General features: G+C 36.5%; 1 protein-coding gene across 1 annotated transcript in view; it reads right to left on the reverse strand.

Annotated features, from left to right (window-relative positions):
• Positions 1-7,098: 7,098 nt before the first annotated feature.
• Positions 7,099-16,792, reverse strand: part of DIAPH3 (diaphanous related formin 3) — a 217,649-nt gene continuing 207,955 nt past the window's right edge. Inside the window, exon 27 of the mRNA XM_065744007.1 lies at positions 7,099-8,883. Coding sequence (XP_065600079.1) covers positions 8,627-8,883 — 257 coding nt within the window. The 3' untranslated portion in view covers positions 7,099-8,626. The remainder of the gene's footprint in view (positions 8,884-16,792) is intronic.

A 16,792-nucleotide genomic window follows, 5' to 3' on the forward strand; every position in this document is an offset into this window, starting at 1 on the left:
AACTTTCTTTCACTTCTTAATGACAACCATATGCACAAACTACTGATGGTGACTATTCCATGCAAACAAACCTGATCGGTTTCTTGGTAAGGTTATATACTGCACTATGCTCTTATACATTGACATATGCTAAAGGTAGGAGTTAGTTTTGTTCGGCATGACTAATTTCACCATTACAGAGACAATTTCACTCACATATTTCTTACTTCTAGTCAGTGATCTATGTCTGTGTTAGTGCTGGATGGACAGAAGATGTGCGTTTATGTACTTTGTTTATATAGGAATGCTAGAACTGTGTCAGAATGTGGGGTTCAATTTGACAAAGTCTCTATTATTATCTTAAAAGGTGTCACAGCATGGGCCAACACATTGGCCCTTGGTCACCCATACTTTATAATTGTCAAACTGACCCTGAAACGAGCCTGATCCCCGCCATCCCACTCTTGTACTGCCTGTAGATATCACAACAGGCATTAAGGAGACTGCTTGTCCTGGGATTCAAAATGGCTTGCCTGTTTCTTTGTCCTTCAGCTGGTTCAGCCTCTAACAGAAATGCTGCCTTGCAGATCATGTGTATACTCTTCTTGAGTGGACTTAATGGCAGTGGCTTTTTTAAGGAAAATGAGAACTGTACCCAAGGCCCATTCTTGCTCTTGATTGATAGCCTTGATTTCTTCTCCTTGAATTTGGCAGCACCTAGGTGTTAATGTGAATAGTGATTGTAGGATTGTTTTTGCTGCTTAAAATTTCAGGCAGGCAGAACTCAACTCGCCTATTCAGCATCATATTTATTGGGCTAGCAACAAGAAAATAATAATTATACTTACAAACCGCACAGATTGGAGCCAGAAGCAATGAGACAATAAAGCCCCACAACACCATCTGTATAGCTGCCTCCAGGCTAGAGCTGCACTTTGAGTCATCCCATTTAGGAGCTGTCTCTAGCAGTCACTGAAGTCAACAAGAGCCTTTGATTTCTTCTCAGTGGGTGCTCTATCAGATTGCTGGAGTCTCCTTTTAAAGTCTAAGAACAAGGGGGCAAAAGGCAAGTTTTGTGAGCTGCGCTGTAAGGATAAAATAATACCACTTTAAGAAGAGCCATTCTCTTTGGAGAAATATTAAATCTGTAGGGGGGATAAGAGTTCAGGGCACAGCAATTACTGCATAATAGTAAAATTTCATCAGCGATCAAGGACAAAGTCAAATTTCTGGGGTACTGCCTGGTGTACAGTATGAGTCAGATTTGTAAAATAAAATAAAATAAAATGTTTTTGTTTCTAAATGAAACGATTAACAGTACAGTTTGCACGCAAGGTACACAAAGTTAAAAAGATTTTACAATCTCAATCTAATATTTTACATCTGCTGCATTTATGAGCAATTTTTATTTTTCACTGCTGATCTACACAACATCCCAAACATTTGGCAAAACAAAAAAAATCCCGCAAAATCAGTTGGATGAATTGGTTAGAGCATTACCCATTCTCTTCTCAAGGCCAGTCATACAGGGGTCAAGTTGTTCTGCCAGGAAAACGTCCTAAGAGGAATATTTTATTTTACTGTTGTCAGCACATTGGAAAGGATTTTACTCAAGTCACCTTTGTATATTTTATTCATTAGGGCACGATCCTGAAAGGTTGTAGTAACCCTGTGCTCTGAATGACTTTGTGCCATTCGAGGATGATGAGTTGAGTATTTACGAGGACATGCAGGGGACCTCACAGGATTAGGCCCTTACCTTAGCCATCTGTGGTCATATATTGAACTTGCCTTTCACTGAATAATGGGACAGGTTAATTCTTTGAGACAGCTATGCTAATCAAAGCGTCCTAGTAATAGGTGCAGAATGAACACTGAATTTTCTTAGTTATATGTAATTAAAATAAATCCCATCTTCATTTTAGTATAGATTTGTGTATTAAGTGTTAAATATGTTGGGAAGGAAGGAGTGCAGCCTTTCTCAAGAAGAGTTTAATTTGTTGCTGCTGATTTTGATGCTCTATCTAGATGCTATTGAATTTAAACTGTTTATTAGTTGTGGAAAGATTTACTGTAGTGCAGTCCTTCCGAGAAAAATAAAACCTTCTGATCCTTCTTTGGGGATTTGGTAATCAAGAAGTAGAAAATTGTATTCTGGGGCTGAAGTTAATGAGAGCTCATTCTGTTCTTTGTGGACCGGAGTGCCCGGTGTTCTCAGAAGAGGAGACAGAGAGAAAGCTGGCTTTTCTTCTCTGCCACTCTATAGTTTCAGTATTGAATCTGATTCTCCACAGTCTTGGATGATTCAAGGAAAGATATGAAGATATGGTCCCAGCTATTTTACTGTGATGTCGTAGCACGAAGTGGCGATGTGCCACCAACTGCACAATGAGAACATATTTTTTTCTGTCTAAGCATTTTTAATGCACTGCTCAGGCACCTTGTAGATAAATTTGGCATAATCAATTCCAATTTTAAAGGAGTGGAAAGCTCTTACCCCATTTTTCATTTCAAACCACTTACTGTGGTTCCTCTACCTCAGTTGTTGTCTTTCAGGAGAAATGTTGATGGGTTGTGCTCCAGGATTCATTACTGAAGAATGTCTGCACAAAATTGATGGGTCTTGCATTATACTATCAAGGTGACTTGTTTGACTTCGCTGCTTTGCTTTCCCATCCATTAGCAGAAAGTACACTTCATTAGTAAAATATCTGATCAACAGACTGCATAATCGCCATTTCTGTCTTACCTAATGGAAAGAGTCTTGTTGCAATGCATGTTTTCAACTATGTAAAGCAATCTTCATATTAAGATGCAACAAATTAAGCAGCACTTTTACAATAGCTATCTATGTATTTATTTTTGTTACTAACAGTTACAGACTGAAAAGGTTATGCTTTACATTGCACTGAAAATTTCAAGAAGAGACAGAACAGCCTGTAACAAAGTCTAAGTAATTGAGATTTAAAGGTCCTTCTGAATTTGTATCTTGCATGGAGTCATCAGGCTTGTAATGTTGACATACTTCGAGTTTTCTTTGCAGACCTTCTGAAGTGATTTTGACATCTTGAAATTCTACAGAGGCAGTCTTTGTATTGCATTTCTGTCTGTAGAACTGCTGGCTTTTTGGTTTCTTTTTTCAGTTATTATGCAGGTCACCCCAAGAGTAATGCCTTCTATTTATTTTCATGGAAACTACAACAGAAAAAAAGGAAAGAATACGATTCCACAGAGCAAATTCTCAGCTATAGAATGCCAGTTTTCAACAAAGTCGTCTCCATTTGACATCCATTTTCACCAGCAATGAACAAGAGCATGCGTGCTGTGCTCATAAAAATCTGCACCAGCAGTGGTGACCCAACCATTGAAGAATGTCACTAGGTGCAATTTGTTCTGCATAGAGGAATTCAGTTTCGTACCTTTGCTTCATATGCACGTCTTTATCAGACGCCATTCTGTCAGACTGCCCCTCTGCTGCCATCTGACACATGGCAACACCACGTAACAGGACACTGGTGGAAAGGTTCATTGTGGGCCAACGTAACAAAATAGAAAGCATTACTTTTGGAGCAGCCCTTATATTCTGTCCCCAGTTTGAGCCGAATTTGTTGACCAGCATCCTTGTAGCTTTCTCCACAGTCTGAAACACTATGAGGACAGTTTGCCTTCTTTGCCACCTTCCCTGTGCCAGCAACCAGAGCTACCAAGAGTGGCATTGCCCTGTGTGACTGTAAAGAGATGTTTTGTGGACTCGTCTTACTCCTTATGCTCTTTCTTTACCTATCAAAGTGAACGGAAGCAGGACTGACCCTGGAGTTTAAGAAAATATTTTCATTTTTTGGGGGGATTCATATATATCCCTGTCAGACTTTTCCTTCCCTATATAGTTTGAGAGCATTTCAAATGAGCAGCCCACCAATATTGCTATTCTGAGGATATTCTGATATATGTCTTCAAACAGACAAGACACCTGTGGCCATACCAACTTTGGATCACCCACCATCATTTCCTTCATGACCTTTAAAGATGTCAGATGAGACTATTTTTTTTTCAGTTGTTTCATTCTGTACTAGATGCAATTTCAGATCCCAGAAGTGAAATCAGGCAGCACATTAATCAACTCTGCTCCTAAGTTTCCTCAATTCTGCCTTTCCATAGTTTATTTTTCTTTTTCTGGGTAATATAACACAGATTTCAAAAGAGAGGTACATTACCCTCTAGAAATACATACAGCTCCAATACCAGCAGTGGAATAAGCTCATTTAGATGAAAGGAACTATTTTCTTTTGGTGGAGTGAGAAGCCTTATCTGCCTCTCTTTGGATTACATTCAAGAGTTATGCCTCCATGGTATATGAGACTGACGTTGCATGCAAGTCATCTGCTTGGTATGTTGTCAGAAAATATTTCCCTTAATAATTCTTCAGTGTATGACATTGCATGGATCACAAAAAGAAAAAGCTGCACTTGTGATGGAAAATAGAAATACATCAGAGTTTAAAATGCACTCAGCTAACGTATCAAACTCAATGGCTAGCTCAGGAACTGGAAGGGGGAGAAAAATTGTATCTGGACCACTTCTCATTTGTTCTTCAGGGGTGTTACAGTGACCAGAATGCTTCATCTGCACTCCTTCACAATGAGATACAGTAAAACGTGCAGTGTAGAAGGTGCTTGCATCACATGCCAGAATAATTTAAATAAAGCTGATTAATCTCTTGCATAATTAATGCAAGGTGGTCATTTCAGAATTTCTTACCTGTAGGAAACTTGGCATGATATAAGACTGAAAACATAAAAGCTGCAAGTCATCTATATATATATATATATATATATATTTAATTTATTTAGTGAGCCAGACAAGCAGTTCCTCAGACTTTGAATTATAAGAGAAGTTGTTTTTCTGCTTTAGTTCAGTTGTGTATAACAAACACATTGCATTAAAACAACAGAAACTGGTACAGCAACGCTTTATTTTGTTCTAGAGAAAACAATGTTTACATGTAATTGCTTTTTTTTTTTTCTGGGCTTTTTCACTTGTTTCTTATTATAATGTTTTAGGTGCCATAGCTTTGGGTTTACCAACCCCTGCTTGTCCATTTGTTTTATAGTCACCAAGTATTGTAAGGCTCGGAAAGACTACTGTAAAAATTATGATTTGTTCCTGCTCATTAGAAATGGATGCAGAAAAAGTTAGCAGTAAATGTCCTCTTTTCCAGCTTTTATTACAGAAGCCTAAAGGGCTGTAGTACTTCAAGCTTTTCAGCGTTAACTCATTCAGGTCCAGAAACTGTGACGCTGTCTGGGTTGTATTTTTTCTTTTTTCAGAATTATTGTCATAATTAATAAGGAATGTAAAGTAACTGGACTTTTTTCAGGTTGCTCTGTTAATGATGTGCTTGATTCAGAACAGCACTGTATCCCATGGCAGCCACCACCTCCCAGTGCCACTGCACTGTTTAGGAATAAAGTCACTGCCATCATTGTTTTTCCTTCTCCATTCACATGGAAGAGTATATTACCTCTGGTCCATAAGCCAGATGTCAAGCCTGGTTATACAGCTTGAGGAAACTGATAACAAACATTAATATCTTGAGAAGGTCAAGCCACTAGAATTATGTACGTACAAATTTAGACCACTGCCACGAATAATGTGGTGCATATGTAAACTAAAAAATTGATGCAACAATCAATGTTCTTTTACTGAAGTAAATGAAAAGTCATCCAAAATGAATGTGAAGTATCAAAAATGTGTTAGACCTTTACAGCTTACTGGCAAGAAAAGCCCCTGCTGTTTGTGCCTTCTGTGCGCTGCTCGAGGAAAGAATGAGCAGTGCAATGTACCCCCACAAGATATCTCAAATGCTTTTATTTGAACAGTTACATTTGAAACTAGCAGGAAGCTCTTTTTTATGGGAATGTAGTTTTCAGGTGTGAATTACAGAAACAGAGGGTTTTTCACTGCTTCTGAAACCTTCTTCAATATCTAGCACAGGTGGTATATAGTTCAATCCTACACATCAGGCAATAGGCTTGATACATACTAAAACTATCCCACTAAAAATAACTAGCACACAGCATTACAAGTCTGCACTAATTTTTAAAACATTTATTTAGCTTTAAATTTTAAACTGAATTAATGAATGAATCAAAGTGAATTACAACAATTCACCCTATACAATTTAGAAGCCGACTTTTACACTTTAATAAAAGCATAAATGCATAATAATGGAGTACAGACATAATATTCTCAGTGTTACTGTTACTTGAACCCATTAAGCCATGTATGTATTTTTCCTATTCAAAATATCCTAATTGTTTATTTATAAAGAAGGATGAAGTATAGAGAGAAAACTTACTCTGTACTTCACCTGGACTATGTGCTTCAACTCTGAATACATCAAATTATGATGGTCAATATAAATGCAAAGGGGAAAAATTACACATTGTATTTACTTGGGTTGTGAAAAGTTATAAAGCCTTTTTTATTCTCCAAGTTGTATGAAAGAAAATGTGAATTCAGAACACAATGTCTATCAAGGACCAAAAGCCCCGGAACACTTTTCTAACAGCTTCTTGGCCTGTACAAAAAGATGGCTTAAGATCTATAATTTTAAATGTAAATATTTATTTTTAAATCAGGAGATGCTAAGCTGCTAGGAGCTCTTTCTTTATGGAAAACTGTAGTAGGTAGCTTCATAAATTTGATTTTATTGATACATGACACACTGGTGTCCTCAACTGTCAGTTTTCTGGTATGGACTGTTACCCACTAATTCAAGTGAACAAACGTAATGAAACAGTTCATGAAAATGTGTTTATTCTTCCACCTTCACCCATCATGTTCATATTTCAGAGGTAGTTCTCTACTCCCAGCCCTTTTATTTCAGCATGTTCTCAGCAACTGTTTTTTCTTTCTTTAATATATTTTATTTAGTTAAGCACACTGTCCTTTGAATGGTACCTTGTGAGCGGGTGTAATAAGCCTTATCAGTTGATAAGGTGCAGAAGATCTTAGTGGTGCTTTAGCGATAGTTGCATGACGCACAGTTATGGTACATCACGTACAGCATTACTGTAGTGACTGCAGAGGACGTTGTTAACTACAGTGTGACCCAGACTTTAATTTTTATGAGATTAGCAGTTGCTGTTCACTCACTAAAAGGAAGCAAAGGCAGCCTTGTGTGACACCTCTGCTCATTGTTTTGCAAGCAGCACTGAACAAATGGTGGTCTCACAGAATTTCCCTGCATCCTTCCCTGACTTCTCTTCATATTTTTTATTTTTCAAAAGCTAATGCAGGAAATGTAATTAGAGTGTATAATGATGGTTACAACAGCCCCAGAAACACGAGATTGATTCCTATGATGGCTGAAAAACACTCCATGCAGTATGTATAAACAGGCCCCGTTTCAGAGTTCTAATTAACTTTATTAATGTTTAGTGCAGAAAGTAAGAAGGCAACTTAAACAAGGATATAAAAAGCACTGAAGCACTGAAACACTGGTTTCATAACTGACTCTTACTGAAAGACATGTTTTTCAGTGTTTTGTAAAGAAAAATAGAGTAATTTAGAAGAAAGATACTAGATACCTAGTACACTCTAATAATAAGGAAGTTTTAAATAATGGAGCTAAGATACTAATAGTAGCTTCCTACTTGGTAACACAGGTAGCAATTCTTTATGATGTGCAATTAATAAATATGATAGCCAACACGTAACAATGTACAATGACAGTGCGATAAAAGGGATGCAATTACGTGCAAGTTTCTTATTGTGCCAGCAAATAAGACTTTATGGGCTGCTGGAAAATGAGTTTGTGAAAAAACCAATTGTAAAAACCTTTTCCATTATATGTTCCTTTTGTAGAAACATATTAACTCACATGTGAAAAGATAAAAAAAATTACATTGGTAAATAACTGTGAAGAAAGACTTTTTGCCCACTACGGATACAATCGCAAAATATTGCATTCATAGAAATTATATACATATTATCTTGATATAATTGACATAACTAAGATTAAGATGAGCAATATATTATTCACACATAAAGTATATTATCTGCATAGATTTTTCTGTTTACTGTCCATAGATTTCCATTTTGTAAAAGCATATACATAGTTAAGCGAACTTTGGTGCTCTTCAATGAACTCAAACTGCAACGCATCTGAAAAATATATGTGATACACATTTCCCATTACTATAATTGCAAATGCAGCTGTAATAACACCTTTTAGGTACTGATATCACCTCGGAATAGAAATTGTAGTGGAAAACATAAGTCTGCTTTTCTTGCATTCCCTTATTCCCAGGCATGGTGATCTAACAATATTGGAGAGACACACCTATTTTGAGAAGCTCTCAAAACGTATGGTCAGCAGTTTCTCAAATAAAAGGATTGTGTCTTGGAATAAGTTATTATTTGTTTCTGCAGCTATATTTTGTAGTCTCAATAGATAAAGTCATAACAAAAATCTTTTTAATGTGAAGAAAAACTACAGTCTCATTCTGTGGAGTTTAGGAGTATTAATACGTAGAGAAGTTTGGGACTCAAACGTACGTAACGTCAATAATGGTAAATTAGTGTATTTTTTCAAGCTATCTATTATAGTTTGTTTTAAAGCTTTGATTTAATCCTTTACGTTCTATAGTGCTCGTAGTCTTGCCAGGAGAGCTTCTACTTCTGGAATGGTTTCTCCCTTAGAAGGAGACCCATTACGCTCTGTTTTCCTTTCTTTGTTGCCTTCTCCATTACAGGCTTCCTTTCTCCCAGCAGCCTTGCTCCATGCCACAGGACTCCTTTCCACATCATGAGTAACCTCTTTGGTGACTGGGCTTCTTGCCGAGTTTGAGCTGATATTGTGGCGTGAACATGACTTCTCTAGCAGTGCTTTCTGGTTCTCTGTGAAAGATAAAAACAAATACACTTCATTTCAATATTAAAACACTCGTAACAACTCTTTTTTAGGTGGCTAACTCGTTTTAAGAATTTGCTACTTTCTGCTAAATGTTACTGGTATTGTCAGAGGAAGACGTGCTCAAGTACTCAGGAGCTTTGCTGGGCTGATTTGTATTAAGAGATAGATTTCCTCCCCGCACGCAACCCCAATATTCATGTAACAGCACCTGAAGAGTCCCTCATAGATCTCAAACTTTTTAAAAACAGGCATACTCAATATTCATGTAACCTTGAAAAAGGCTTGAAAACGGCTTCAGCAAACTTGACATGACATTTAAAGTTTTTTTGGTTATTCTCTGAAAGATGTTCCATCATCCCAATAGTAATGACTTTGGAGCACAGGCAGTCACTCATGACAGTGTGTTTTATGTGAGAGCTGAAAATTCCCACCAAAAACAGCTTGTACATTAAAAGGCAGCTGCTGAAGATATTTACTGCACTGTCATTCCCTGACCAGAGGCTCCCAATGATGGATGAGGATTTTACACACTTTCTTGGACAATCTCAGCAAATTTTACAAGTGCAATCACCTTTTGGGAAGTGGAGGAAAATAAATGCCTTTCTACCATCTTCTAAAGCAGATGAATAATTCTTAATTAAATTTTGATAATAGCCTATTTTTTCGCTTAGCTGAAAAATCTAATTTCTGTTTTAAACTATGAAAAATAATTTGCCCCTGAAGATGCAGCAACATATATTTCAGATTTCCTGAATCACTGAGGGCCAAAGATTGGAGAGGAACACATCTTCATAATTACACATAATAAACCCATTACATAAATTAAAATATCCCATTCTGTTTAAATGTTTACATTTATTGATTCTGAACACATTTTTGCAGGCTGAGAAAAGCACACTATCTGTGTCAGTACACAAAATTTAAGTTGCATTGTAGCTGTTTTTGCTTAGGCTGTGTTAAAGGCAACCTAGGAGTACTGGGAAAAACACTTCAGTGCTTTGAAAATCATTATATTTTAAAGTAAAAGATAAAAAGCCAGAATTGAAGATTAGGTGTAGCTGTGTACTAACACTCAAATTCCAGCTAATTCACAGTTCACTGGAATTCTTACCCCAAAATAGGTCAAGTATAAGGATCAATTAAGTATTAAGAACTATACTCAATAAAAGATGTAGTGAACACTTATGCACTGAGGCTTCAACATTTTCTCCATTTTCTCATACTATAAATTAAGTAACTTAGAAAAGCAAAAAATCTAAGCAAGGAACCGCTTCAAGTTAACTTATAAGACATAGTAGATGTTGGGATCTATCTACAGTGTTATCCCACTTTGAAATTCTGATTTAGCTTGCAGAAAGATGTCTCTCATAACTTGCATCTTACAATCTGGAATTCTTATGTAAGTGACTGAGTAAAGCTGAGTGTAATCTGTTTTTTTTTGTTTGTTTGTTTTGTTTTTCTCTCAAAACAGCAGCAATGGCATTGATAATCATGAATTTCTTGGCATATACTAGTGAACAGAGGGCTGGAGCACCTCCCCTATAAAGACAGGCTGAGGAAGCTAGGCATATTCAACCTGGAGAAGAGAAGGCTGCAGAGACCTCATTGCAGCCTTCCAGTATTTAAAAGGGGATTATGGAGGGGAATCAACTTTTTACAAGGGTGTATAGTTATAAGACGAGGAGGAATGGCTGTAAGCTCAAGGAGGGAAGGTTTAGATTGGATGTCAGGGGAAGTTCTTCACAGAGTGAGTGGTGAGGTACTGGAACAGGCTGCCCAGAGAGGCTGTGGATGCTCTGTCCCTGGAGGAATTCAAGACCAGGTTGGACAGGGCTCTGGGCAACATGGTCTATTATCAGATCTGGAGGTTTGCGACCCTGCCTGTAGCAGGGGAGTTGAAACTTGATGATCCTTGGAGTCCCTTCCAACCCAAGCCATTCTGTTATTCTACGAACAGAGTCAACTTGAAAGACTAGAGTCCTTCACTTCCTGCAAAAACAGGAAATAGCATTAGGATGTGCCTTAACCAGCCAATTTATGTGAGTAATCCTCAGTTTGCTTGTTGTTACTCCTGTGCAGGGAAGAAGCCACAATTCATTGAAACAATCACACTGTCGTGTCCTTAATACATAGTGCTTTACTCTAGTGATTAACACACTTCCTAAGAAATGAGAACATTTTTGCTTCAGACATTTACATACATTATCTAAATACATACATTATCTAAATCCAGTTCTATCAGATGTTTCCTAAATCAGGTGGCACCTTGAATGTTCTTTCAATTAAGGAAGGTTTTCTAAATGCCTAGGTGCATGCTCAGTATTAGCCGAGATGGCTGCAGGCAATTCCCAGCATTCCTAACTGGCTGTTAGGAATCCTATCCAGAAACAATGGACTTTGGACCTGCTTCAGAAAGCACACACACTTACTGGTAGTCCTAGATTTCACTTTGGTAAATATGTATCCAAAGACTTTTTATCAGAGTGAAGGATCACTGCTGTTTAAGTAAAACTAGTTAGACCTGGTCTAGGGAGCCTGCTTTGGCAGGGGAGGGTTGAACTCGATGATCTCTAGAGGTCCATTCCAACCCCTACAATTCTGTGATTCTGTGAAACTCACACAAATTCCTTAGAAATATTAATTTCTACTTTGCTGGTGTTTTAGTTTAATAAAGCAGAAATTAATGTATGTCAACCCCAAACTCTGAAACAATTTGTACTGCTTCACACATTCATTCAAAGCTTTCATGCTTTGGTGATTCTATATCCCACCCACTCCACAGTCCATTTATTTTCAGGAAAAGCCCCATGTCAAAATCAGCTGATAAAGTAAGGCAAGAATAAACAATCATTGTTATATTTCTATTACATACTGGAATGTTTTGAACCATCAGAGTAAGGAAGTTCTGGAATGCACATATAATGAAGCCAGAGAAAAAAAACATGATCAGTTATGAGGAGCAATTTAATCTCTTCCTGAAAAGATATTTCATATGGTTGTCTGCAGTAGCAAGGAACTGGATATGGAAGATTGGACCACACTTTTTAATTCTTTCATTTCTATGACAACAGTATCTACAGGAGATCCATAAACTGGACAGAATTAACAGACTTTTTCTAAACAACTTTGAACCATTACACCATAGTCATTTATTAATTTAGTTTCTGCTTTTATCTGAAACCAAAACTACATGTGAAACAATATTTGAAAACTCTGTTTACAGAGACAATGTACAGAATGAAATAAATGCATTTACACACTAAACATCTTGTTTCAAATATAATGCAAACTGAAAAGAATCATGTTAAAGGCAGTTAAAAGTCAACTACTCATGGAGAAGCACATCTATCTACATGAAGTCTTGTGAGTAAAAAAGCTTACATTGATGAAGATGCACTACTTGTCCACCTACTGTAGCAAGCTCTACCTTCATGCAGCAGCAAGGCAAAAAAGAAATTAGACATTAAAAAACACTGATTAAAGACAGAATTTATTAATTAGCTGTATACATTGGAAATAGTTATGGTCCATAAGATTGATGTTTCTAATGTCTGGCCACTCTGAGAAATCAATAACCATCACTCACCTGTGTCAGTAATCACTATGCAGATGAAAATTAAAAAAATAAAATAAAATAAAAGAAACAAAATCTTTGACTTTACAATTAAGGTTTCTAAAGGCTAGAGTGAAAAAAAATTACCCCTAATAATTTTGACTTTACCACTACTGAATGCTTTGAGGCTTAGGTTAGATTAGAGATCACACTATACACTACTGAAGTCTCTGAGTGTTCAGATCTTATCTTATTGTAGATACTTGACACCTTCAGACCTATTAAAATTCAGTTTTTCCAGATATGAATTTCTTGAACATTGCTGTTAATCAAAAACATTTCAAAATTGTATTCACATAACCTGGGGCCAAATAGCTAGTGTCCTCTAAACATAAGTTTTTAAAAATTACTTTGATTAACAGCAGTGTTCAGGAAAAAAAGTTGACAGAAAGTTGTGCTTAATAGCTTTCCTTAGTTTATATGGTGTCCTAGCATAGAGTAATTTATAATCTCTTAAAGGCTACATACTTTATATTCTGAAAAAAAAAATAGAAACTGTGCAATAGTATGTGAACAAAAAAATCAGTAATATGAGACCTGCCTGCTGTGAACCTGGGGAAACAAAATATGATCAGTTGGAGATTTTTAAATCCTGCCTAATGCTGTTATATATTACCTTTAATGGTGAACAAAAATGATTTCAGGAGACTTACTGAAGTTGAGACACAGGTTTTTCTAAAGCTGATAATAAATATTTTAAATAAAAAAGTACTTTGAAAAGCTTTATTTCATTGCATAGTCTTTCAATAAAAGTCTTGGTACTAAGGACATATTTAGTTTTTATGTAAATAACTTGTACACTGATTGGAAAATAAAGCTGTAAATACAATAAAGAGAACGACATTACATGGCATTATAAGCTCGTATTACAGTCATACATCTCAATGTGGGGCATGATAAAATTGTAATATAGGCAAGAACGATTGCAGTTACAGTCTCATTACATCTTTTACTGAGTTAACAAGGAAAATTGCTCAAAGACTCAGTACAGTATTTCTGATCCTTTTGGCTTGTGCTCCACGTGCTATACTTATTCCTGAAGCGATGCCTATGCTGTTAGATTTTCTTCAGACCACACTTATGCATCACACTTATCACCAATGCAAATTATTTTTACATTATGAATCATGACTTTTCTTTGCTAGAAAATATTCTAAGGGCACATCCCCATGTCAAATAGTTTTGGCTTGGTAAAAGTAACAGCCCTTGTCACTGGCTCCTCAGCATGGTGTCATACTTTGACCTTGGTTCCCTGTCCCTGATGAGTGGAAGTCAGGGAAAAGGTACAGAATCGTGTTCATGTTGTACCTGTGTGGATTCCCAACACAACAGCAGAAAAAAAACTCCAATATTCAAAATTGTGATTTTCAACTTCCACGTGCCAGGCTCTTGGCTTTTGTACTATTAGAAAGGACAAAAAGAAAATTGTTAATTCCTGTTCTCTTCTCAAGTAGGTGTCAGTTTCTGCTGGGATGGATTTTTATTCATTGTCTTGTATGATGCTACATTTTGATCTAGGAGAAAAACAACATTGATAACGCACTGATGTTTATAGTTGATCCTAAGCAGTATTGCACAGAACCAAGGCCATTCTCAGTGAAGGGCCCAAGCAGCCGGGAGGGAATAGAATTAGGACAGCTGACTTAAACTGGACATACGGACATTCCACATCATTTGGCCAAAAGGATATTCCACAGTATCATGTGGAAGGAGTTTTGAAGGTGGTAGGAGTTCATTTAGCCCTCTTCTGCTGCTCGGGGGGCTAGCTGGGTGCTGGTTGGGTGGTGGTGAGCAATTGCTTGTGCATCACTTGTCATATATATTTATACAGACTTCACTATTATACTTTTCCTTTTTTTTTCTATCTTAGTAAATAGTTTATCTCAACCCATTAGTTCTGTTTTGTTTTGTTTTTTTTTCTGATTCTCTCCCTGATTCCACTAGGAAGGTGGAGGGGGTGAGCAAATGACTGCCTGATGCTCAGCCACCTGCTGGGTTAAGCCACAACAGAAGGAAATGGAGGTCTTATTTCCTGCACTGGCCCTCCATCCCTATTACAGCTTAAGGTACTGGACATTTATGAGCCTTGATTTTTGTCAGGCACCCATATTTCCTTAATATCATTTATACAGCCCAAAGTTAGAGCTCTGAAATCCATTCCTCAGCACTGGTGTTAGAATGCCAGAACACCTAATTCTCTTCCTTAAGAGCCTGCCTTACCTCCCAGAAGCAAAATTTAGATGTAATAGGAAGGACTCCAATAGCTAGAAGGTACATACCTATTACACAACATGACTCATAAAAATGTTCTATCTCCTTGCCCGATAGTGTAATGAAAAATACTCAAAATACATTTTAATGCCATTTTTTATTAGTTTCCTATTTTTTCAACAATTTCTGTGACTGGCAAGGGTAGGATGGGAGAATGTCCACAAAATGTTCAAGGACTGCTATGTGTTGCTATGACTTATTTCATTCATACCCTGCAGCACTAATCCTAGCTCCTAAAGAAGAGTAAGCTGTACTTAAATGATCTTTGATAGGAAATTTCCTACACCTTAATATTTCATGCTAAATGCTCACAACTTGACTTAATCAAAAGCAGAAAAGAATTGATAAGGTACAGAGAAGTGTTACTGAGCTTTCAAAGTTTAAATAAAAATAAAAATGTACATTTAATTGATGTGACTGTTCTAGTTTTATTAAAAAGTGTGAAGTGCAAGGAATAGAAACTAACCAATATTTCAGTTTAGTTGAGATTCACTAAGTTTTCAGAAACACTGAATAAAGTTTTTGTGTTCATTTCAGAGGCAAGAAGAGAATATGTCAGAACTAAGTGAGACTAAATAGAGGATTTATAGAAATTAAATTTCAATGCAAATCAATTATAAATACTGAGCAATAACAATTTGGGAAGAAACAGACTGTGCTGAACCAGCTCCTTTTACCTGTTCCTAAAGCAAAGCCTTTCAGAATTGTTTTAATTTCCTGCTTTCCTACACCTTCCCAAAGACTAGCTTGTGATGAGCAATCCATTCAGTCTTTTTCCTACTTCTTCCAAATGCACCTTGCATTTGCACTGAGATGTGTGCGACCAATTTCTGTTTTTAATTTTATATAATACGGCAGTGACTTTCATGACAAGAAATGCAAATTTAAGTTACTATGATTTAAATGAAAGTCTTGGGTGTCTGTCAAGAGAAAACAAGAACAATTATTATCAAACTACTGACAAAATTCACCAAAGCATTTTTCTGGTAGTTTTTCTAGGACACTGCAAAATGGAGACTTCCAAACTGGAAACCTACTTGATGGTAACTACCGATTTTTAGAGCCCATGGTTTGGGTCATTCTTGAAAAATAAACATTAAAGAACGAGATAAATAATAAGTAATAATAATAGTAGTAATAGTAATAATAGTAATAAATAATAAAAAATAAGATAAATAATTTTGTGTAACTCTAGTGTTAATAAGTAATAAATTAATCTTATTTACGTTGGGATGAGTGAGGGTGAAAAGATCAATCTTGATCCTATCTTACTTTCATAGATGAGACCTAGTGGCAGTGGGCTTTCAGGCGATTGCTGGACATCCTATGCAAGTGAGGGGTTTGTGGGATTTCTTTCAAGGTACAAATAGGTACGAACATTTCTCATCCTCAGAAAATGAAACAATCAGGAAATTATAATGATCTGTGATAAAACTGGCATTTAACATATCTGGGTTATTTTGCATTTCTGAAATGTGTTTCATTACTAGGCTTTCTACTCTGTACACAAGCATATTGTAGTTTGCCATTTCAAGATGGTGTTGGTGAACTGTGACAAAATACATAGAGGTCCACAGTTTAAAGTTATACTCTGATAATACTCTCATAATTTATGTACATCACATACTAAACGGATGGCTTTGAACAGGAGATCCATTTAATTTCCAAAGTCTTCTTTATGGCATCTATCTATCTAGGTGAATACAAGGTACAGTTTGAAAAAGAATTTAAGGACTATGCATAAACATGCTGGCATCAAAGGAAAGCATCTGGCAGCTGCAGTGTGTAATGATAAGTCATGTGTTGAGGAAAATAACCAAAAATGGAAACGAAACAGAAAAATAGAGGCTGTCTTTTAACAACTGTCACGGACCAAGACTCTCTCTTCTCCTCATCCTCCCCCCAACAAAAAAAAAGAACAATGGGAACCCTCAGATCCCTGAAAAATAAAATCTCACTAAATAGTATTGTTGCTTCTTAAGTATTTATTAGTTTAGCATACATATTTT

The sequence above is a fragment of the Cyrtonyx montezumae genome, unplaced genomic scaffold (assembly GCF_038088225.1).
Source record: "Cyrtonyx montezumae isolate F1298 unplaced genomic scaffold, pur_monq_1.0 scaffold_3, whole genome shotgun sequence".
NCBI lineage: Eukaryota > Metazoa > Chordata > Aves > Galliformes > Odontophoridae > Cyrtonyx > Cyrtonyx montezumae.